Source organism: Aquarana catesbeiana, linkage group LG06, assembly GCF_042186555.1.
Source record: "Aquarana catesbeiana isolate 2022-GZ linkage group LG06, ASM4218655v1, whole genome shotgun sequence".
In the NCBI taxonomy this organism is placed as follows: Eukaryota; Metazoa; Chordata; class Amphibia; order Anura; family Ranidae; genus Aquarana; species Aquarana catesbeiana.
The window spans coordinates 262,089,511-262,114,838 of record NC_133329.1 but is presented as its reverse complement, the minus strand read 5'-3'; the positions used below and the strand labels follow the sequence as shown (position 1 = coordinate 262,114,838).

The 25,328-nt window shown below is 42.3% G+C and overlaps 1 protein-coding gene across 2 annotated transcripts in view; it reads right to left on the bottom strand.

Annotated features, from left to right (window-relative positions):
* Nucleotides 1-92: 92 nt before the first annotated feature.
* Nucleotides 93-25,328, bottom strand: part of CASP10 (caspase 10) — a 153,704-nt gene continuing 128,468 nt past the window's right edge. The window contains exons 10-11 of one of the 2 annotated variants that reach the window (XM_073633255.1): nt 11,826-12,297; nt 93-3,146 (exon numbers count right to left, since the gene is read on the bottom strand). In XM_073633255.1, coding sequence (XP_073489356.1) covers nt 2,981-3,146; nt 11,826-12,297 — 638 coding nt within the window. In that variant the 3' untranslated portion in view covers nt 93-2,980. Of the gene's footprint in view, nt 3,147-11,825; nt 12,298-15,279; nt 15,405-25,328 lie in introns of those variants that run through there. The other variant, XM_073633256.1, reaches the window with a different exon arrangement.

Below are 25,328 nucleotides of genomic sequence, written 5' to 3'. Positions count from 1 at the left end.
ATATATATATATATATATATATATATATATGTATAAGGTATATAAGGTCGAATCGTATATATATATATATATTATATATATATATATATATAATATATATATATATAAAAATACATTTTACATGATTATATCTAAATTGTCCTTGTACGTGATTGGTTATTTTTTGTAAAGTGAAATCTGATCATATTCATTACTTCATTACGTTAATTATGTTAAATTCATTACAAAGTGAATATTCCTTTTGCCTTTAGTAAACCAAACCCCATATTGTATGGTGCATCTTTTTCAGTTCTTCCTAAAAAAGAGAAATCACACTCAAAAAGCCAGCTAGCTGCTTGTCAAAATCCATACCTGTGCATGCACAGTACACTCTCCTTTTAAACTTTTAAAAAGAGTTCGTAGGCCACTGGATGCATCATGTACAAACTCTACATAGGACTGAATAGAGAGTGCACTACACATGTAAGGCTCTAGGTAAAATATTGTAACAAATGTTGTGGTTTATCTAGCTGGATTGGGGACAGATGAATATACTTTAAATCTTCAAAGCCTGTATAGGTTCTCCTACCCCCCCCCCCCCCCCCCCCCCGTATTTATTATACCCAAAGACAAACCCTAGATGCAGTGCTTTACAAGGACTGGTTCCCCATTCATCTTTATAGAGTTTGTAGTGATTTTCTGTGTTGCATAAAGTGGGTTTGTACTGCATCTGAGATATGTCTTTTGGCATAACAAATTGGACGGGGTGGGGGCGATCCATACAGGAGTTTTGGCATTAGAGTACAACTGTATTTAAACTAACATATAAATATCAAGGGCAAGGTTAGAGAAAATAGACACTGCACTTGGTTCTTCCAATGATAAATAGTGCATTTTGGAAGTAATATGTTAAAGGAAACTCTACACTTGAGTGTCAACATACTGTTTGCTGTTCACCATTCATTTCCTGGGTCTGTCTCAGTGAACATTCAGATTGTACATTGCAATTTTGCTGCAGTTTAAGTGGTGAGAGGCAGCAGCAGTGGGTTGATCTATGTGTGAAAAGTATACACAACAAATTACATAAGGCTACTGTTTAGAGGCACAGGGATTAAAAGGATTGTGTTGTGTATTGGCCAACACCTTATTCCAGGAAGTATATGCTGAACTTGGATGATAAATGAACAAAGATTGCATTAGCCTTCTGATAAAAAAGGAAAATGAAAACAGTGTCAGGAGGCACTGTGATATCTTTGATAGGTAATAATTACCAGACATGTGTGATTTGTTTAGTAACATATTTAAATTCAGATGTTTTTTTTTTATTTGGAATTCGGATGTATGTAAATAACAATAGTAATAAACTTCAACTAATGCAAAATTAAAACAAAACTAAATTATTCTAATTTTGAAAATTAATTTAAATTGGAAACATATTGCAATAAATACAGTAAGGTATAAAAGTAAAATAAGATTATTCCTACATAGGCTGCTTTATACTATAGAATAAAACAGAATAGAATAGAAAAAATAAAATAATAGAATATAGAAGGAAAATAGAATAAAATGGAATGGAATAGAATATTTTCTATTATGTTTTATTCTATTCCTTTATTTTGTATTCTATTCTGTTTTATTCTATAACTTTATTTTCTATTCTATACCATTTTATTTGATTCAATTCTATTCTATTATATTGTTCTGTTCTATTCTATTTTTTTTTTTTTTTGTATTATATTCTGTAAAACAGCCTAAGTAGGAATCATCATCTTATTTTACTTTTATACCTTACTGAATTTGCAATATGTTTCTATTTCGAAATAGAAATTCATTTTCAAATTCAATTTGAAAATAACGAATATACAAAACGAATTCCAAAAAGCAATCATTCTAATATAACGAATATGACGAAACAAAATGATTACCTTAATAAAGGAATCCAAAACAAAACATGTTTCCGTTGTGCACATATCTAATAATTACCTGTAAGGAGTTCAGCTACACACTGCTGAATATAACTGCAGTTAAAGCATAACTAAAAGCAAAACTTTTTTTTTTTTTTTTTTTTTTAGTTTTGGATAGAGTGGAGGTGGATTAGAACACTTGTCAGTTTTTATTGCTGTCTTTGCCTCCGTTAAGGAGAGTCACCCTCTCTATTTGTCCTGTTTACCATTATCATTGAAACTAAAAGTAAAAGAAAATCCCAAATTTTGGGTTTTCCCCAGAAAAGTAATGGAAGGGAAATCTTCCAATGGGGACACTAGTTTTAGTGATCTGGGGATCCTCAAGAAATCCCTCTAACTTGCAGGGATTTCCTCTCACTTCCTGTTTGGCTATGGGACAGGAAGTGAAGGGAAATCTCGGCAAGGAGACACAGATGGAGAAAAAAAATCTGACAGGGGTTATAACCCTCTCTTGCGCTATCCAAAATGAAAAAAAAAAAAAGTTTTGCCTATAGTTCTACTTTCAAAGATTAGTTACCTGAAAGTGTTATTTTAAATACAGGTACAGTCTGGTGGGCAGAGTGAACCAACAGCTTTGTATATGTCTGGGATTTTCAAACACAGAGATCTCCCTGCCATAGTTTCTCACTTTGTACAAGCCCATCTAAGAGTTTTGGGTGTTCCTAGCTTTGCATGTTCAAGCATTAGCCATAATAAATAAATTAAAAATCCAGCAGGGAGCTTTGAAACCTCTTATACTGTAATGGGTATAGTAGGTGTGCAGACCTGAGAACTCAGACAAAGAGATGTCAGTGATTCCTAAGAGATAGAAACTGTCAGGTGGTTTAGCTTTCCAGCATCTGACAAAAGCTGGACCAACCCTTTAATGGTATGGGAGTGTAGATCAACTAATATGGTAAGGTGGGACTTAATCAGTATGGGAGTTGGAGTTTGACACCCTTCCAAAATACTCTATAACAATCACAGGCACAAAGAAACAAGGGCAATAACTATCTTCCCCATCAACCTACTTTCCAGCATATAATCATTCTCCAGCACTAGAAATACTCTTTAAAGTCAGAGGTTGGTATAGGGAATACTAGCTTCATGCGAAGAGTGTAAGCTGGTTGAGGCATTTGCTTCAAAAGGTTTCCACTCTTCGAATATTCCTTCTCACTTACATCCCTGTTGACTTTTGTCAGAATGGACAAAATATCTTCACCTCTGAAAAAAAAAAAAAAAAAGTTTCAGAGATTATCGTCTAATTGTTAGGATACAAAAATATCAATATTGTTCTATAAGAATTAACTAATTACTAACCCCAACATATACTAATGCAGATCTTACACCAGCCATTCTAGCCGGGGTAAATTTGTCGGACAGGTATGGTGAAGGAAGCTATTTGTGTTTTTTTTTTTTAAAGATAATTTGGTTCTATTGACTCACAGGATCCTATCTGTTTTCTTTATTAGGTACTGCAGAGTAGCAGTGGTGGGTTAGTGGATGTCAGCAGCATATTTCCTGATACCATCCAATGTCAAGACTAGAACCCATATGATATATGTCTGTGGGATTAGTGTTTTTTTTCTTTTAATAAAAAAAGTAGTAAAAAACTACAACTATGAACCCTGTAAACAAAACAGTTTTTCCTGACAGGCTCCATGGCGGCATACGTGTGGGTTAGCCCCACCTTCATACCTACCCTATAGGACACCTCTCCCATAAATCTTTGCTCTGGGCTACCAGCCATGTTTCTTTTTTGTCCTCCTCCGTAGGATCAAGTTGATGGTTCCCCTACATGAAAACGACTCACCTGCGAACAGGATCGGCCGAGCGACAAGGTGTCACATCCCTCCGATAAGCCTTGATTGATAAGCAGGGTATGGAGTGTATACGCAGAGTAGTGCTGAAGAGCTGGAAGCCTGGCCGTCAGAAGGCAAGCGTGCACAGGCCTGATTGCCTAGCTGTCAGCAGGTGGCCATTATCTGCCATAAAGTACGGTGTGTGTATGGGATTCCCTTGGCTTAAGCGATCATAGGTGGAGGGGTGAGATGGACATCGCCTTCCATGGCAGCAATGTTTGTGTATACTTATACGTTTGTGCCTTTGGTCCTGTGTCTGTTCCCCTTCCTCTTTTCCTGCTGGTGTTTCTCTGTGTGGCGGCTGGTTCCTTCTGTGTTCCAGCCGCTGTTCACTCTCTCTTCCTGGTCCCGGCATATGCTCTGCACATGCGCGGACCCGGAACAAAAGCAAGGCCTGGTTCGCTTATGCACGTGAGCGTCTCGTACCTGGCGCTGGCCGTAACGTCATGCGGTACCACTTTTTAAACCTGGGGAAGCCTGCAGAGCCTCGGGAATGATCGTGGGCATGTGTGGCAACTTCCCCGGGCATCTGCAGTGGCTCCCCCAGGTAAGTACTGACTTTCAGGGGATTGGATAGACCTACCTGGCGGCTGATCTTTTTTTTTCCCACCTGCAGTGATCTACCTTGGATAACATGGACCCTTCACTGCCTCCTGGTGGCCAGTCCTCTCACAGCAGGTATAAATGTGTGATTATCCCGGTGTTCTGCCTGTTGGGGGGAGGAGATTGGGGTACAGGGCACTAGCTTTAACGTATTCGTTTCCTCTTTTTTTTTCCTTTTCTTTCCCTCAGCCCTTCCAGGTCTAATCCACTGTGCAGTTCCCGCAGAAAAAGTGGGTCTTCAAAATCACACTCTTCCTCTAGATCCAGGCACTGCGGATCTCCTTCTAGATCCACACACCACAGTAAAGATCCTCCCCACCTCCCCTCATCTTACCCCAGCAAGGGGGTGGAGAAGTTGTGTTGGGGGCGTAGGGCCCCGTTCCCTGCCAGCAAGTCTCTCTGTGGCCACTGTTTTTCCAAAGCAACTGACGAGTGGGAGGGTGCAAACCAGCACCTCAAATCATTAGTTAAACGGGTCGTGAGAGAACCCTGCAGGAGAGGGAGGCTCGCAAGCCTCGTGACCCCCCGCCGGAGCCGCTATCCGAGAGAGGAATGGATGGGTGGCCCACAAGACATAGGAATCTTCCAAGCCAACTATCCGTTCCTCTCTCGGATAGCGAGTCGGAAGTAGAGGATCCAGGGATGGGCTTTGAGTACGCCCTGGTTCCCTCTTTGGTGAGAGCTGTAAGGGAAGTTCTGAATTGGGAAGATCCTGTAACTTCTCCTCCGAAGCAGAGGAAATTCTTCAAGCAGCTCAATAAGGAGCGTCAATATTTTCCCTTCCTCACTGAAGTAGGCGACACCATCTCTGAATGGGGCAAAATGGACAAGAAGAGTTCCATCCAATATAAAATTCTGAAGTTGTTTTCCTTCAGGGAGGAAGAGGTTAAGTATCTCGAGTCACAGCACATCATGCCTTATGGCTCCATCCGTGGTTGGCTGATCTGGCTTCCAAGCAGGTTTGGTGCAAAATTCCCTTTGAGGGCACATCCCCGGGCCACAGGTAGCAAGTCTGTTTTCCTCCCTCAGGATCGGCAATCACAGAGCAGCCAGAGACACACTTATCCGAGAAAACAGAATACCGATCCTGCCAGAGAGGCGCGCAGTTGCAGGCCTGGCCGGGAGTTTACAAGATCCTGGAAAGCCAGGCAGTCTTCATTCAAGAAACCTGCAGAGTGGTTCTTCCGGCAACCGGGAATCCACAAAGTCTTTTTGAGATTGGGTCCGCTCAGGCATGCCAGGTGGGGGCTTGTCTTCTCCGCTTATGGCATGTCTGGGCGGCCTCAATCCAGGACTTCTGGACCGTCAAAACGGTCTCCTCAGGTCACACCTGGGTCTTCAGCAGCACCCCCAGACCCAGATTCATTCCTACGACTCTTCCATGTTCAGAAGAAAAAAAAGCAGATCCTATTAGCCTACGTAAACTCTTTGTTGGAGCAAGGCGCAGCCGTTCCTGTTCCGGATGGCGAACGAGGCATGTATTCTCCTCTGTTCATGGTACAGAAAAAGAATGGCACATGGAGACCGGTCATAGATTGGACCCATCTCAACTGCTTCATCAAAAAATAAAAATTCAAGATGGAGTCTTTATATACGATCCAGCAGTCAGTCCATCCAGGAGACTGGTTGGTGTCGATTGATCTGAAAGATGCCTACTTCCACGTTCTGGTGGCAGCGGACTTCCAACAATTCCTTTGCTTTGCAGTAGGCCAGCAGCACTTACAATTCATCTGTCTCCCCTTCAGTCTAACAACATCACCTCGTGTCTTCTCCAAGGTCTTGTTAGCTGTTTTGGCTTTGCTCCGAGTCAAAGGGGTTCGTCTTCATCACTACCTGGACAACCTCCTTCTCTTAGCTCAAGACAAAGGTCAACTTTTGGAACACAGGAGCCTGGTCATCTCCACCCTTCAAGAATTTGGGTGGCTCCTGAATCTAGAGAAGAGTCACCTGGAACCCTCACAGTCCCTCGTGTTTCTCGGAGCTCACCTTAACACGGTGGAGGGCACCATCTCGCTGCCCAAAGAGCAGATTGTAGTAGTCCGAGACAGAATCTGCTCAGCCCTCACTTCGTCTCTGCTCTCCAGAGTCTGAAGGTGATTGGCACCATGGGAGCTACAATTCCCATGGTAAAGTGGGCACAGTGGCACAGGCAACCCTTCCAAAAAGGGTTCCTCCAACAATGGAGGTCTGACAGCAAGAGCCAGTGCATCCACCTTACTCCAGCTATGAGAGTGTCTCTCCTTTGGTGGCTCCAGGGGAAAAATCTTCGCAATTGCCACTCGATCGTTCCCATCACATGGGTCAGGATAACCTCAGATGCCAGCAACAGGGGCTGGGGGTGCTCATTGCGGAAGTAGCACAGAGCAGATGGAACTCCCCTTCTCTCAGGATTGTGTCCAACATCCTGGCTGCATTTCGGGTGCTTCTAGAAATCCTTAGTGATGTTCAGGTTGGATAATACAACCGCGGTGGCCTACATAAGGAGGCAGGGTGGAACCCACAGCTGGTCCCTGCTACGGGAGGTGGAGCCAATCATGAGCTGGGCTCAGAGGAACTTAGCCAACATTTTAGCAGTCTACATACCCGGGATAAAGAATGTGCAGGCGGACTTCCTTTCTTGTGTTCAGATGAACAAGTGGTCTCTCCATAAAGGTATGTTCGAGTGGCTCTTGACCCTGGGGTTGTCACCAGAAGTCAACCTCTTTGCATCCCCATGCAACAACAAGTTGGCCAAGTACTATTCAAGGTTCCAAGACCCTCAGGCGTATGGGATAGATGCTCTCACGGACCAGTGGAGGTTCCACAAGGCTTATGACTTTCCTCCGGTGCCTGTGATACTCCAGTTTATCCAGAGGCTCAGAACAGAGAAGGTGGAAGTGATAGCAGTAATTCCTTTCTTGCCCAACAGGCCATGTTTTCCTCTCTTGATACTCCTCAGTTATCGGGACTCAGTTCCCCTGCCACTCAGGCTAGATCTATTGTCTCAGGGCACAACCCTGCACCCCTGTCCTTCTCACCTTCACCTCAGGGTTTGGTTCTTGAGAGGGGAAGGCTCGAGGCTCTAGGGTTGTCCAGAAGAGGTCATTCTGACCCTCCTTAATGCCAGAAGAAAAAGCACCAGCAGGGTCTATGAACGAATATGAACCAGGTTCACGGATTACATGTCTTCCAGGCCTAACCCTTGTAGCGCTCCAGCAGTCCAGGACATTCTTAGCTTCCTACAATCAAGTCTAGACCTATACTTATCAGTGAGCTCACTTCGGGTACAGGTATCGGCCATCTCGGCATTCACAGAAGTTTCATGGGCCAAGCATTCCCTTGTTCGCCAGTTCTTCAAAGGTGCTATCAGGCTTAGGCCTCAGAAGAAGCCAAGGTTCCCCAAGTGGGACCTCCCTCTTGTTCTGGAGTTCTTTTCTCAGCTTGGATCAGATCCCAACAAGCCACTCTCAGTGAAAGATCTTACTCTCAAGACAACCTTCTTGGTGGCTGTTACTTCAGCAAAAAGAGTGTCTAAAATCAGAAACCTGGGTTCGAAGGAGCCTTTTCTAACTTTATTTCCAGACAGAGCAGTGTTAATTCCCATGCTGGGGTCAAACCCTAAAGTGACCACAATTTTCCACGAAAATCAAGAAATTGTGCTTCCCAACCTTTAGATTAACGGAAAATCAAGATGTCCATCCCCTTGATGTGGGGCACACTCTTAAACAATACCTGGAAGTCACGGCTCCCTTTCGACAATTGGATTTTATTTTCATCCTTCTCCACGGAAAAAACAAAGGAATGCAGGCTTCGGTTAGATCCATTGCTCCATGGATCGTACAGACCATTCAAAGGGCTTATAAAGCAAAGGGTTTGGCTCCTCCAGAGGCAGTGACGGCCCATTCAACCTGGAGGATCTCGACCTCTTGGGCAGCTTCTTGCCATGTCGCTCCTGAAATAATCTGTAGAGCGGCTTCCTGGTCTTCTATCAACACATTTGTGTCTCACTGTGTTGAATCAGCTGCCTTATCATCTGTTAATTTTGGTTTGCAAGTACTGTCAGTTGACGGTGTTAAATAAATTTGATTTCTTTGCTCAGCATTTGCCCACCTGGGTATGTATGGAGAGTTATTTCCCAGACGTATGCTGCCATGGAGCCTGTCAGGAAAACTGAAAATTTCCTATCAAATACTTACCGTAATTTTCCTTTCCTGATAGGCTCCATGGCAGCAGAAGTCCCCTTCCAATGCCTGGATTAGGCTAGTTATGGAACACGGTTGGTAGCCCAGAGCAAAGATTTATGGGAGAGGTGTCCTATAGGGTAATTACGGAGGCGGGGCTAACCCACACGTATGCTGCCATGGAGCCTATCAGGAAAGGAAAATTACGATAAGTATTTGATAGGAAATTTTCCTTTTTTTTTAAAAAATTGAACTCACTATCGATATATAGACTTCCACAAGCCCTAAGGCTTCATTCACACAAGTGTAGGGCCACCCACATCATGGTTTTTGCATAATAATTTTGATCAGCTGCCTTGCGTGCAACAAACAGGGCAAAGAAGCATATGTACCTTTCTAAGCTTTGCTTGTTTCATGCTTTTAGTATTTTGTGTGTGCAAGAACACATTTCTTACTTACAGCTTTTGGGGTGCCATTAACATTCAATGGCACAGCAAGCATGACAAGCAAATTTTTTTTTGCGCTTCATGTACGCATACAAAATTGTGTGATTTTGTGCTAGTTGTCTTGTTACACTGGTGTGAATGGAGGCTAAAGTATAACCCTGATGCTATCTATAAACTGAAACAGTTACAATACATTTCTGTATTGTAACAGGCTGGAAATGATTAGTCCACATCATTCCTGCACAACTGCATGTGCATGACAATATTGTGTGACATCTGTATATTCTCAATACAGTGTAGAAATCACACCCCTAATGTAAGATCTGACTGTAAGTTGTAACCTTCAGTATGTAATGTTCACACTGTGTGAAATGGAGAGCCTTCAATGCAGTGCGTTTTTACAGGCAATATTTTGTTCACAAATGGACCCAAAAGAAGCAAAAGGAAGCCACAATTTAAATACGTAATACTGCAGATACCATTTGCTTTGCTCCACTATGCCCTGCATAATGTTTTTTTCTGAATTCCCTAAAGCTTGGTACAAATGGGCTGAAAATCCTGCTGAACTGGCTGACTTTCGGTCCTTGTGTACAGCTGTCTATTAACCTCCCTGACGGTATGATTATTTCGGATTTTAGGTGCTGAAAGCGGTACAATTATTTTGCATGGAAATTTGGCGTTTTATATTGTAGGCCTGAAATTCTTAACAATGCCACATTTAAATCTGTCCACCAAGAGTCTAGTAGATATCCCGGGTATGATGAAATTTGAAACACAAAATCATAAATTATAATATGATTAATAAATATAAATAATTAAAAATAATAATAATATATTAATAATAAAATAAATTTCCCCACAATTCACTATCACTGAATTCTGCAAGTGTTCTAAATTACTATCGCTGTTTTCTACCTGGTCTAATGCCACTTTTGACGTAAAGGGACACTTTTTGGTTGCTATGGACAATCTCAAGTTTCCAGGCAGAAAGAACAGTATATATAATATAAAACTGCATGCAGGGCATTGGACAAAGCACTGGGGACAAAAGGGAAGTGAAATGATTTATGTTACGATTTTTACATTTTTTGAATTTGCCACCAGGCTCCGCCCCCGTGCGTTGCGACGCTCGCAGGGAACGGAGCTTGGCACTGAGAGGCTTCGGAGGAGGACAGAGCCCACGGACAATAGCTCGATCTCAGTGTTTGATGATGACACAAAAATATGCAGGGCAATAACAACACAGCAGGATATAGAAACTTTACAAGAGGACCTGAATAAATTATTGGAATGGGCTACTGCATGGCAAATTAAGTTTAACACTGGTAAATGTAAGCTAATGCACTTGGGGGGTAAAAAATATAAGCGCAAGTTACTCTTTAGGGGGAGAATCTCTAGGGACTTCCAGGATGGAGGACCTTCCAGAAAGAGGACCTGAATAAATTATTGGAATGGGCTACTGCATGGCAAATTAAGTTTAACACTGGTAAATGTAAGCTAATGCACTTGGAGGGTAAAAATATAAGTGCAAGTTACTCTTTAAGGGGAGAATTTCTAGGGGCTTCCAGGATGGAGAATGATCTAGGGGCCCCAGTAGAAGACAGACTGAGAAATAGCATGCAGTGTCAAGCAGCAGCTACCAAAGCCAGCAGAATATTAACATGCATTAAAAAAAGGAATTTATTCCAGATATAAAACGATTATTCTGCCACTTTTTAAAACTCTAATTCGGCAGCATTTGGAGTATTTCATCCAGTTCTGGTCACCAATCCTCAGAAATGATGTGCTGGAACTGGAGAGAGTCCAGGGCAACAAAATTTATATGGGGACTGGAGGACCCCAATTATGAGGAAAGACTACAAGCGCTAAATTTGTTCTCCCTGGAGAAGAGACGCTTGAGAGGAAATTTAATAGTGATATACAAATATTGAAAATGGTTATCCCAGCGTAAGTATGAAACGTTTCAGTCCCATGGAGTGTAAAAGAGTGTAAAAAATGGGGCCACACGATGAGACTGGAAGAGAAGCGGTTTAACCTTAAGCTGCGTAGGGGGTTTTTCACTGTCCGGGCGGTAAGGATGTGGAATTCTCTTCCACAATTGGCGGTGTCGTCAGGAAGTATGGCTAGTTTTAAAAGATTCTTGGATGTGCATCTTAGTGAAAACAATATAGGGGAAATATATATTAAATTAAATTTTTTTCTACACACACATACCTATACAGGTTGAACTGGATGGACTATTGTCTTTATTCAACCTTACCAACTATGTAACTATGTATTCTGGAGGGAGTGGGAAGAGGGGAGTCCCCCTGAATACAATGGGGCTCATTTACGAAAGGCAAATCCACTTTGCACTGCAAGTGCACTTGAAAGTGCACTGAAAGTGCACTTGGAAGTGCAGTCGCTCTAAATCTACGGGGTAGATCTGAAATGAGTGGAAGCTCTGATGATTTTATCATGCAATCATGTGCAAGCTAAAATGCTGTTTTTTATCTTCCTTGCATGTTCCTTCGGATCTACAGCGACTTTACTTTCAAGAGCACATGCAGTGCAAAGTTGATTTTCCTTTAGTAAATAACCCCCAATGTCTCAACAGGAGAGATTCTTGCATAAACATCATTTTTGTTGGCCAGTTTTTTTCATTCAACCCAGTGGTTGAATGAAAAAAAAACTGTATGCACCCAGCCTAGTGAATGCAGCAAATAAAAAGATAAGACAGTACAGCTGAATTAAATGTTTTACAGCATGTTTTGAAGAATGCAACATAAAGAAGATTATGTGGTCAGCACTGATGTGTTTATATTCATTGCTATTTAGATTAAAGACACTTACTTTGGAACCATTTTGATCAGGTTTGAACACAAGGCTTGGATGTACCATGTCCCCATTTCAATGTGACGGTATGAAAAACAGCCATCAACAGTTGACATTCCAATCAAGACATCTGCAGCATTCGGGATGGTTTTAGTGGTTGAAACAGCAGCATCCTCTTCAATTAAATGTGCACCTTGTATATTTTTGCCTTGGCACGCTTGTATGAAAAATAACTTTGGTTTTCCAGCTAAGGTTTTACAGTTTTGGGGGGAAAATGTAGATACTATGACGTTTATTTTTACAACTTCATTGTCAGTGCCAAGGATGGCTTGTGATTGCCCATGGGTCAAGATACAGCAAACAAAGCAATCTCGCTCCGTGTGGTCCTTCATCTGAAAGCTGTTCATGATGTCACGGATCTGTTGCGCTTTTTGTTCATTGTACACTACTACCTCAAATCCAAGCCAGGAGAATACACGTTTCAAATACTCTAGAGGATTGGAAACATTTTGAAAACTGTGTTAAATACAAGAAAATTAAAAATGGTGTGCTTATAAATGGCTAAAGACTATAACTGTTTTTTTTCACAAGAAAAAAAGACTATACATTTAACTGAACTACAGTATATGTCAGTTGAATGGCTCATTCCCAAGGGTTCACTTACTTTTCCCTCCAGCCATAGGCGTGCCAGGTGTGCCTGGGCACACCCTAATCACTCCATGTGGTGCCGATTCCTCCTGCAGTGCTGCCAGTTTCCCTCCTCTCCTCTTAGGATCTGACACTTGTTGCTTACAAGTTAAAATCTGTATTTTTTGCTAGAAAATTACTTACAACCCCCAAACAAATATATGCAGTATTTTATGTCACACTGTATTTGCGCAGCGGTCTTTCAAACGCAATTTTTTGGGTAAAAATACACTTTTATGAATTAAAAAAAATGAAACAGTAAATTTAGCACAATTTTTTTGTATAATGTGAAAGATGATGTTATGCTGAGTAAATAGACACTTAACATGTCATGCTTTAAAATTGCGCACACTCGTGGAATGGCGACAAACCAGGGTATTTAAAAATCTCCATAGGCGGTTACCAGTTTAGAGTTACAGAGGAGGTCTAGTGCTAGAATTATTGCTCTCACTCTAATGATTGCAGGGATATCTCACATGTGTGGTTTGAACAGTGTTTAAATTTGTGGGCGCAACTTACGTATGCATTCGCTTCTGCGCACACAAGCATGGAGGGATTGGGCGCTATAATATTTTTACACTATCTTTTTACATTTTTGATCGCTTTTATTGCGGTCACAAGGAATGTAAACATCCCTTGTGACAGTAATAGTCACATGTCAGGTATTTCTTTGGAGGGATCTGAGGTCTATAAGACACCAAATCCCTCCTTTGCACTTAAAAGCATTCAAAACGCCAAGTTTGGCTGTTTTGAATACTGTCATTAAAAATCTGGTGCCCTTCTGGCTCCAGTAATCCGGAAGTGACACTGTGACATCGCTTCGATGTTATCCCAATTCATGAAATGAGCTTGGCACATATATCTGCAGTGTTTTCTTTTCTCTCTTCAAAGCACTATGTGCCGTGGCTGTCTCCTGCTACATTCTTCTGTTATCAGCATGATAACATCTGACAAGTTCTCCATCACAGGAGATAAAGCCAGGCTGAAATTTGTGTCGTGGGAGGTTGCTATAAATAGATTAGCAGACTACTAAACTATTCACAGAACAGCTCTAAGAGTCTCTGCCTATGTGGAGGGGGGTTGCCTTTCCTCCAATCAGCTATACATAATACAGAATACATAAAGCTGAAGACAGCAGATATACAGTACATGTAAAACTTATGTAGGGAGATTTGTTTCATCTCTGTGTATCTGAGGCTGTTCACTTCACTGGGTATATATATGTGAGGGTTTACATCCACTTTAAAGCCGATTCTGGCTCTGTTTTGGTCTCCGGCCAGCTGGCAGACGTGCCTGCTGGTCGCTCGGGCCTCCCGGTGGGACGGGAGAGCCCGGGCAAAGCGACGGAAGGCGGCGAGGGGGGGGGGGGGGGGGGGAATGTCCCCTCCCATTGCTTATAACTGCTGCTTAGCTGCATTGGTTGTTATTACAAGAAAGCTAACCGCCGGCTCTAAAAAACGGTACCAGGGTGATGCGTGCAGCTACAGGCATCACCCCGGTACAACCACTTGCCACAAAATCATGTACAGGTGTATGGTTTTGTGGCAGGTGGTTAATTAACCTGCCCCTTCCTTTTCTGAATGAACACAGTGAGTGATCTGTACCGATCGCTCCTGTCTTAACTGAAGCAAAGTAAACTAGGTTTACTGAAGGCTGCAGAGAAAGGTTTCTTTCTCTGTCTCAAAAGTGAGACATCAGGGGTCTGTTTAGACCTGGGGTAGGCAACCTTAGCGAGATGGAGATCTACTTGAACAACAATGGTGAAGTCAAAGATCACCAGGCACAGTGTCCTGTTGTTAGGGACGGTTCATGCCAGAAAGGTATGTTCCATGTGCGTTTTCTGCATAGTGTTCAAAATGCACTGCCTTTGTGATCTACTGAGGGTGATGATACATTTTTAACCCCAAAATAGATCCCAAATGCAGTGGACACAAAAAAAGAGAGTGCAGAGTTCAGGAGTGCATTACGCTCACAATGCTGGGTTCAGGAGTGTGTTATGCTCAAAATGCAGGGATCAGGAGTGCATTACGCTCAGAATGCAGGGATCAGGAGTGCGTTACGCCCAGAATGCAGGGTTTGGGAGTTTGTTACGCTCAGAATACAGAGATCAGGGATCAGGAATGCGTTACTCTCAGAATGCAATGATTCGGGGGGGGGGGGGTGATGTGAAGCTGGGTCGAGGGAACTGCTATAGGAGTGGCCCTGCCCATGGCAGTTTCCACTGCCCTTCACATCCCCCCCCACACACACACACACACTAATGTCCTCTTCCCCCCTTCCCTCCCATAGCATCCTATCTGTGTACACAGGAGACCGGGAAGCAGCACAGTTCTGTACAGGGGGTGGGGCGGGAGCTTGCAGAATGACTTAATATTAACAAGCTGGTGATTGGTTGCTTAGGCTCTAGCAACCAATCACCGGTGGGTTAACTTGAAAAGTTAACTTGGCCAGCTCCTCCCCCACCCTCTATCCTGGGCTGTGCTGTCTCTCGCTCTCCGCTGTTCACAGTGCTGGAGGAGGCTGCAGGGGTAGGGTTGCCACCTCATCCCTTTAAACCTGAACACATATGAATTACACAGGCTCTGAGGCTAATTTAATGCAGATTAGGCACCAAGTGAGTTTAATTACCACCTTAATCAGCCACAGAACCTGTGTAATTAATGTATTCGGGTTTAACGGGATGAGGTGACAACCCTATGGAGCGGAGGGAGAGAGAAGAACCGAAGGCGTGGTGGAGGAGGCTGGGGCAGAAAGAAAAGGACCGGCACCAGCAGTAGCGGGGTCAGCGGTGCAGACCCATTCCCAGTCTACCTGTCACCTACCTGCAGTCGACAGGTAGCCTGTGATCGACGGGTTGCCGACCCCGGGTTTAGACCCTTGATATTTCACCAAAGCCCCATAACAGGGCTCCTAAAAAAAATAGTAAAAAAAGTAATAAAAATAATATTGTAATAAAAAAATATATAGTATTGTAAAAAAAAATCATAAAAAAATAACAAAAATAAAAAGCTGACACCTTCCACTGCCCTGCTGACGCCAATCTCTGCTCTACTGACACTGTCCACTGCTCTGCTTATATGCACACAAGTGTTTGTGCTCTGGGGTGCACACCCTAATGCAAAAGGCCTCCAGCACTGTGAATGCTTATTGGGTGTGTTCAATAAAGAAACTAAAAAATAGAATTACTATCACTGTGAGCCCGCTCCTGTGAATGGAGAGGAAAGATACATTGAATCTCTCTCTCTCCTTGTAGAAACAATGAAAATGAATCACTGTTTAAAATAAAAAATAAAGTAAAAATACCTAGATCAACGTTTGATCTAGGTCAGTGCCAGGGTTAGTTTGGGTTAAGTAAGGGCCAAAGGTCAGGGTCAAAGATCATTGTCAGTATATTTTGGGAATAATTTTTTACAAAAACTTTTTTTTTTTTAATTATCAGTGTCAGTGTGTTTTAGGTAGGATAAAAAACAAAAAAAAAACCAAAAAACAAAATGTGCACTATTGTTTCTGGGCTGTACTACGGGTACAAACAACAAAAAACATTACATTTGTGGTATCACTGTGATCATCATTAACAGGAGATTTTATTTTGAGTTGCTCTTTGGTGGTGGGTTATGGTAGTAACAAGAAATGTACAGCTAAATTTAAAAAAAAAATTTTTTTTTTTTTTTACTATTTTGGGCCAGTTTTCCTTTCATAATAAAAAAAAAACAGGAGATATCCGTTATCATTTACCAACAAATGAAAGCCCAATTTGCTCTGAAAAAAACAAGGTATAATCCACCTGGATGCACAAAGTAGCTGTGATGATATGTACAGTTTTACTAACACATGTCAAAGTTGCAAAATTGTGCTTAGGCATTAACATTTGTTTTACCCTTAGGCGCGAAGGGGTTAAATTAGAGATCCACCAAAAGCTAAATACAAAGTTAAAATAGTACATATCTAAAATACTTTCATTGTATATGAATAGTTGTACCTATATATTTGCAATTCTGTTCAGCCACGCTTTTCAGTTGCATTGACAGATTATTAATATTAAGTAACTCTACAGTTCTTAGATTGCCTCTTTGCAGCTTCCTGTGTCGCCTTGCCAGATGCAGCCTGCTAAGTGGACTACCTATGAGCAATACCCTACTGATGACTGATTTACCTATCCCAAAATGCCAAAACACCCCTTCCTTCTACCGTGCTCAAGCATATAGCCTGAATGATCTATAAAAAAAAGCAGCTGCTAAAACTATGAGATACACATAGAAAAGATACAATAAAACAATGTAGCAGCGCTAATAAACGTGAAAAAATCAAAAATGAATAAGTCCATTACAATACTTAAATGTGGCTAGCATGAATGGTAAAAATCACAGTCCAGGGATGGCACATAGATAAGTGCTAACCAAAACACCTCTTAACGACAGTGCACCACCACCACATAAATAATGCACTTACCAGAGGCAAGCTTATAGGGAGCTTGTGGCTAATACCCAGCCAGGGCCTTTATCCACACAGAAGATGATATCCCACCACTGGTAAAGGGAAGAGCTCGTACACACTCCAAATTGCTCAAAGATAATCAAGCATCAGCCCCCGGGAGTCAATAAGGATATTGCCCAGAAAATATAATAGAGAACTCCATAGTGCATACTGTAACACAACAGAATTTATTATGATAAAAGTAATACACTTACAATTCGGAAGATAAAAGTAATCATATAAGACAGCTGGCCAGCAAGCGAACACCCGTCCACTGAGAAGCGCGATGACATCAGCTTGGGAGGTGGACGTGCTGACGTCGTTGCGCTTCTCAGTGGACGGGTGTTTGCTTGCTGGCCGGCTGTCTTATATGACTATTTTTATCTTCCGAATTGTAAGTGCATTACTTTTATTATAATAAATTCCATTGTGATACAGTATGCACTATGAAGTTCTCTTTTATATTTTCTGAGCAATATCCTTATTGACTCCCAGTGGCTGACGCTTAATTATCTTTGAGCAATTTGGAGTGTGTACGAGCTCTTCCCTTTACCAGTGGTGGGATATCATCTTCTGTGTGCATATCATCTTCTGCGTGGATAAAGGCCCTGGCTGGGTATTAGCCACAGGCTCTCTATAAGCTTGCCTCTGGTAAGTGCATTATTTATGTGGTGGTGGTGCACTGTGGTCAAGAGGTGTTTTGGTTAGCACTTATCTATGTGCCATCCCTGGACTGTGATTTTTACCATTCATGCTAGCCACATTTAATTATTGTAATGGACTTATTCATTTTTGATTTTTTCACGTTTATTAGCGCTGCTACATTGTTTTATTGCGTCTTCTCCTAGTGCCTGAACATAATTGACTGAACTGTGCAGTAAAATAATGCCATTTGTGAGTTCTGCTGTCCTGGGCATTATAGTAAGATAATATAAACATAAATTTAAGTAGTTATGTACACAGAGAGTTGTCATAGAAGTTACTGGTTGTGAAGCCTTATTAGGGGTGAAAGCCATGTAGCCAGGACTTTTAAAAAACAATAATTATTTAAACAATTATATACAAAGCGCATCTATACCTTAGTTTTTGCAAGCAAAAAGGATTTTTGTTAGGGCAAAGCTGAAATATGGTTACCTGGAGGTATCCTGTTGATCCAGGGGTTCAAATATGACTCCATATACAGATTCTTGAATTGGGAAAGTGCCTCCTTGCTTTCTTTCAGCTTGGCTTGGGGAACAGATTTACACTGGTACGTATCTGATATAGGGGTGCAGGTGTTTTCCGTCAGATTAGGCGACCCACCAGAATGTGTAATAGAAGTGACGTTTCATCGCCGCCATCTTGCTACACCCTGCACTCCTCCACAGTAAGGATGCACTGAGAAAGGGGCAAGTGGACGTCTTGTTACACCTACCGGAGTTTTAAATTTAACACTTATTTTTAACAGTAAACTGAGTTTATACAGCCAGGTCCATAAATATTGGGACATCAACACAATTCTAATCTTTCTGAATCTATACATCACCACAATGGATTTGAAATGAAACAAACAAGATGTGCTGCAGACTTTCAGCTTTAATTTGAGGGTATTTACATCCAAATCAGGTGAATGGTGTAGGAATTACAACAGTTTGTATATGTGCCTCCCACTTTTTAAGGGACCAAAAGTAATGGGACAGATTAACAATCATCCATCAAACTTTCACTTTTTAATACTCGGTTGCAAATCCTTTGCAGTCAATTACAGCCTGAAGTCTGGAACGCATAGACATCACCAGACGCTGGGTTTCATCCCTGGTGATGCTCTGCCAGGCCTCTACTGCAACTGTCTTCAGTTCCTGCTTGTTCTTGAGGCATTTTCCCTTCAGTTTTGTCTTCAGCAAGTGAAATGCATGCTCAATCGGATTCAGGTCAGGTGATTGACTTGGCCATTGCATAACATTCCACTTTGGTTGCTTTCGCAGTATGCTCATTGTCCATCTGCACTGTTAAGCGCCATCCAATGAGTTCTGAAGCATTTTGCTGAATATGAGCAAATAATATTGCCCGAAACACTTCAGAATTCATCCTGCTGCTTTTGTCAGCAGTCACATCATCAATAAATACAAGAGAACCAGTTCCAATGACAGCCATACATGCCCATGCCATGACACTACCACAGGAAAAAAAAAAAACAACAGTGGCGCCACTCTAAGTGCAGTATTAAAACCAAATTTAATATATCTTTAAAATCAAGTACTCACAAGGGTACAAGTTAACAGGCGTGCAAAGAGTAAGATAATCATGCCAGGTGTCCCAGATGAAGTATAGGATCACATCGTGTGGTGGCGTTCTATTCTTCTGACAGGCTGCGCTGCTGAATGCTTGCTGTGTCCTGCCGCTGGAACGCACTGTGTACAATCCGGGGAGCAGGGTCACTTCCGGGTCTGTGCTGGGATAGGCGACGCGTTTGCGGAGCTACGCTCCTTCCTCAGGCCTGTCAGAAGAATAGAACGCCACCACACGATGTGATCCTATACTTCATCTGGGACACCTGGCATGATCATCTTACTCTTTGCATGCCTGTTAACTTGTACCCTTGTGAGTACTTGATTTTAAAGATATATTAAATTTGGTTTTAATACTGCACTTAGAGTGGCGCCACTGTTGTTTTTTTTCCTTCAGTACCTAGAGGATTGCTTCATCCTAATCTACAGGGCTGCCTTCTACAGTTGTCTCTTATGGACTAATTCAGTTTAGTTTCATTTTGGACTTCAGCAGTTTAGATTTATGCTGATTAGCATAATTTTATATTTGTATTTCTTATTATTATTATTCCTCTCTTTGTATTAGAACAATATATGTATTTTTGGGGGGCTCTAACTGTTCTATATTGGTTGAATGTAGCGCTCACATGTACATGTTGTACATGACACTACCACAGCCATGCTTCACTGATGAGGTGGTATGCTTTGGATCATGAGCAGTTCCTTTCCTTCTCCATACTCTTCTCTTCCCATCACTCTGGTACAAGTTGATCTTGGTTTCATCTGTCCATAGGATGTTGTTCCAGAACTGTGAAGGCTTTTTTAGATGTTGTTTGGCAAACTCTAATCTGGCCTTCCTGTTTTTGAGGCTCACCAATGGTTTACATCTTGTGGTGAACCCTCTGTATTCACTCTGGTGAAGTCTTCTCTTGATTGTTGACTTTGACATACATACACCTACCTCCTGAAGAGTGTTCTTGATCTGGCCAACTGTTGTGAAGGGTGTTTTCTTCACCAGGGAAAGAATTCTTCGGTCATCCACCACAGTTCTTTTACGTGGTCTTCTGGGTCTTTTGGTGTTGCTGAGCTCACCGGTGTGTTCTTTCTTTTTAAGGATGTTCCAAACAGTTGATTTGGCCACACCTAATGTTTTTTGCTATCTCTCTGATGGGTTTGTTTTGTTTTTTCAGCCTAATGATGGCTTGCTTCACTGATAGTGACAGCTCTTTGGATCTCATATTGAGAGTTGACAGCAACAGATTCCAAATGCAAATAGCACACTTGGAATTAACTCTGGACCTTTTATCTGCTCCTTGTAAATGGGATAATGAGGGAATAACACACACCTGGCCATGGAACAGCTGAGCAGCCAATTGTTCCATTACTTTTGGTCCCTTAAAAAGTGGGAGGCACATATACAAACTGTTGTAATTCCTACAACAATTCCTGATTTGAATGTAAATACCCTCAAATTAAAGCCGAAAGTCTGCAGTTAAAGCACATCTTGTTCGTTTCATTTCAAATCCATTGTGGTGGTGTATAGAGCCAAAAAGATTAGAATTGTGTCAATGTCCCAATATTAATGGACCTGACTGTATAGTGAAATACAGCACTTAGAAATCCGTATGACTGTTTAGATGTTGAATTTTATAAGCAACGGCAAGCCTGCTGATCTTACAGGTTTGCTAATCGGTCATAAGTTCGCTTATTCAACATCTAAACAGTCAGACGGAGTTCTAAGTACTGTATTACACTATATAAACTCAGTTTACTGTTTAAAATAAGTGTAAAATTCAAAACTCCGGTGGGTGTAACAAGATGCCCACTTGCCCCTTCTCAGTGTATCCCTATTGTGGAGGAGTGCAGGGTGTAGCAAGATGGTGGCGAAGTAACGTTACTTCCGTTACACATTCTGACAGGTCGCACACAGTGAACCAAGGGCAGACAGCCATGTTTTGTTTTGAAACTTTTTCTGGGGGGGGGGAGCAAAAGCAACAGCTCAGTCATTGTGTTGTTGCAAGTACAATGATTTTCTTCCAGAAGCAGCTTTGCTCACAAAGGAAGTGAGTGTCAAAATGGCAGTTTTCCTGTGGGGGGGGGGGGGGGGGAGTACAGCACTGTGCTTGCTGTACTTGTTCCTAGATATTTCTTGTACAGTTTGTAAATTAATATAGACTAAAGCCTAGTACACACAATGAGATTATTGGACGATTGGTCGTCCTTTTTTTTGCATGCTGGTCTCCATATCGAAAAATAAATAGGTTACTAAAGTACAAAAATTCTCGTACAACAGAATAAAAAATCGTAAGTGATGTAATGTATTTGTATTGTATTTTTGGATGAAAACGGTACAGATTAAACAAAGATCGTACGATCTGGTAACGTAGGAGAACATTTTTCCTGTTTTTCCCTTCGGAAAATTTCAGACGACAGCTGTGTACTAATGATCAGATTATCATACGATCACTTTGCAAGCAGTATTTTTTTGTACGATATTCTGATCGTGTGTACAGGGTTTAAAGTGATTTTTTAAACCTATTCAGTTTAAAATAGAAATGAAAGGCAAAACATTTTTGTATAGATATTAAAAAAAAAACATTATAAATACCTTTTTTCCCTTTTTTATTAGTGATCACATTCCCTCTATTCTCAGCTGCATAGGAGCTAGGGGGAGGAGAAGCAGCAGCAGCACACTGAGCTCCCCAGTGAATGGCTGTGCAGCAGGGGCGTGTCAAGCCAGGTCTTATCATTGGAGGAGATTACACTGAGTTCCTAGCACAGCTAGAGAACTTACCATGTTGTGCTCTCCTGCTTAGTGTGGTCAGTTTTTAATAGGAAAGCACACAAAGGAAGCAATACAAAAAGAACAGGAGACTTCTTCATACAAGTACATGGTACAGCAGGCACATATCAGGAATATGGAATGTTGTGGTAACAAACACTTTAAGGCAGTAAGAGCATGTAGGCTGCACCTTAGTCATCCATCATATTTGTTGATTCCCAGGTGGCCTACAGATATACAGAGCTTTCCAGTGCTACCTTTTCTATACTGTAACCACCAAAATCCCACACAGATCCATCCTGTCTGCTCTCTGAGTGTGCAGATCGCAGGTTTGAAACCCCTTCCCCCCTCTACGGTCAAGAGTTACCTCACAGGGGGTAAATTTTTCTCATGGTTGCAGGTGTAGCGGGTGTCGGATAGCCACCCACGGCCCTGCACCCCCTGCTGGCTGCCACCAGGGCTCACATGCTGCTCCGAGAGGGACACAGGAGCCTATCAGCAGCTGCAGGGGAATTCCCCTCTCCCTCTTCTCACGGACTCTATACTTTATGCGAGCAGAGCTCACACAGGCAGCCGCCCACCCTGCTTCCTCCCCTGCTTCTTCATTGGCAGGAGGAGAGCCAATTAGCCAGGACACCAGAAGCAGCAAAGGATTCTGGGAAATGTAGTCCTCAGTAAATTAAACCTCACAGCTATCCCTGGGGGAAAAACTGCCCACCCTAGCATGCCCACTCGGAAGGGGAGGACTGGGACACCACAAGGCTGCCTGGGAGCTGGGAGAGAGACACAAGGCAAGGAAAAGATCGGACATAAGTCAGAGGAGCTGCTGCTTTTCTGTCAGTGTGCCTATCCCGCCGTAGCTCCATGGTTGGTCAGTCACGGACATCTCACCAGAGGAAACTCGGGGTATCCCGGGTGCATATCTGCAGACATCGCTGTGCCCTCCTGCTGTCGGATTGGCATTCGGGCATTCCTAGAGAGCCTGTCCCGGAACATCTATTGCCTCGGGCCCTGGTGTCGCCGGATTAGTGAACAGTCAGTAACCCATCTTGCACAAATCAATCATTCCTAATAGACACTGCATGCAGACACCTTTACCCTGTCTTCTTGTCAGAGCCTCCCCCAGGAGACACTTCACATCAGTTGCCCTTTACCCTTGAGTTAAAAGGAACTCAAGTTATTATTATTTTTTTTTTAAATAACAAACAAACATGTTATACTTACCTCCACTGTGTAGCTCGTTTTGCACAGAGTGGCCCCGAACCTAGTCTTCTGGGGTCCCTCGGCGGCTGTCTCGACTTCCCCCGCAAGGACTCAACACTTTCATGCAAGCTCCCTCGCATGGTGTTGAATGCTTGCGGGCGCGCTCCCGTGATACAGCCGGCAGCCATAGCCGCTCACTGTATCACTCGGCCTCGCCACCCGACACGCCGCGTCATTGGATGTGATTGACAGCAGCACGAGCCAATGGCTGTGCTGCTTCCAATCCATCAACTGTGACCAATCAGCGGCCAGGCTGAGCGACGAAAGGGATGTCGGGAGCGAGCGCGGGACTTTCGAGGGGTCAGGTAAGTAAAACGGGGGGGCTGGGGGGGCGGTATTGTCAGATGTTTTTTTACCTTAATGCATAGAATGCATTAAGGTGAACAAACTTTTACCTTTACAACCCCTTTAATTTTCTAGAGATGTGTCTGGCCCTTTAAGCTAGCTGAAGATACCAGACATCTCCACTGTGAGGACTTCCATGTTTCTCCTTTACTCAGGCAAGGACTCAGTGCAAAACACTTGTACTCTGACTTTCAAAATGCAAGTTGATATTGTTTGCATATTGTATAATGCATATACCTTCATGACCTGTGAGCTCAGGATTTTAGGGAAACAGGTTGGCCGGTAATAAGACGTCTCTGCACCCCCCCCCCCCCCCTTATGTCTGAGCACATAGGTTACTTTTAAGTAGTTTAAAACTGTGTTAGTTATACTTTGTATTTGTCTCAGTGCTATACTGCTCAATAATTAGAGTTGGTTATAGATAGCTGTTGCTTGGCTATATACTACTGTTTGCTTTATTGCAAAGAAAAAGGAAAGAAAGGTCTTTTGGTAAAGATTCTTCTATCTGGTTTACTACTGTTGTGTCTATAGTATTGTTTATTTACTAGGTGTGCCAGAGGAGTCTGTTCTTGGGGTTGAGTACAGAACCAAATATACTTAAGTGGCTCCTTCTGGGGTGGCGCTAAACAGGCTATGGCTTAGATCAAGGGTGTCCAACCTGCGGCCCAGGGGCTGAATGTGGCCCAAGACAGCTATAAATGCGGCCCAACACAAAATCATAAACTTATTTAAAAATGTTGATTTTTTTTTCTGTAAAAATGCATTTACACTTAGCGAACACATGCGGCGGAAGAACTCTTTACTGGACTTTTATATGTTTTATCTCCCCAAAGAAAAATATCTCACTCTTCTCAATCACACCTTATTTGTGTCATCAGTTTTCAGCAGCACCTATATTTGTAAGCAACTATTTTCAAGGGTGAAGCACAGGAAGGGCAAAAATCAAAATATCTGATGGGCACCTTGGAAATTCATTGAGAATTGCTACTCCGTCCAGATATTGATGCGTTAGTTTAAAAACAAAAACAGTGTTGAATATTGCACTTGTTTTATGTTTACTTTTATAATAAAAAATATTACAAAAAATGAAGGTAAATTATCTACACCAGTGATCCTTAACTTATGATCTGCCCGACTTTTTATGCTTATCAGCTATTCCTCTTCTTCCAATGTGGCCCAGAAAGGTCAAAAGGTTGGACACCCCTGGCTTAGATGATCTCACCATGTACCTGGGGTCCATGAGGCACAGGGGGGCTCAGGTTACCCAATGCTTGTTCCATTTGAGGAGTCCTCTTCTCACCACCAGGAAAGTAGACCACTTCCTCCTAGCCATCACTAACTCCTAACCAGGTTTACACTTCATACTTGTATTCAGGATCCCATGTACACACAGCAGTGCAGCATATTATGAAAGATCACCTAACTGTGTATGGACCATCTTAACAAACTGGGGTTGATTTGCTAAAACTGGAGAATGCAAAATCTGGTACTGCTTGGCATAGTAACCAATCAGCTTCCAGTTTTTTTTTTGTCAAAGCTTAAAGAGATTGTAAAGTCTTGTATAAGAAAAAAAAAAAACAAACATTTTATACTTACCTCCTCTGTGCAGCTGGTTTTGCACAGAGCAGTCCGGATCCTCCTCTTCTTGATTCCCCCTTTGCTGGTCCTGCCCCCTCCCTCCTATCGAGTGCCCCCACAGTCATCAGCTTCCTATGGGGGCACTGG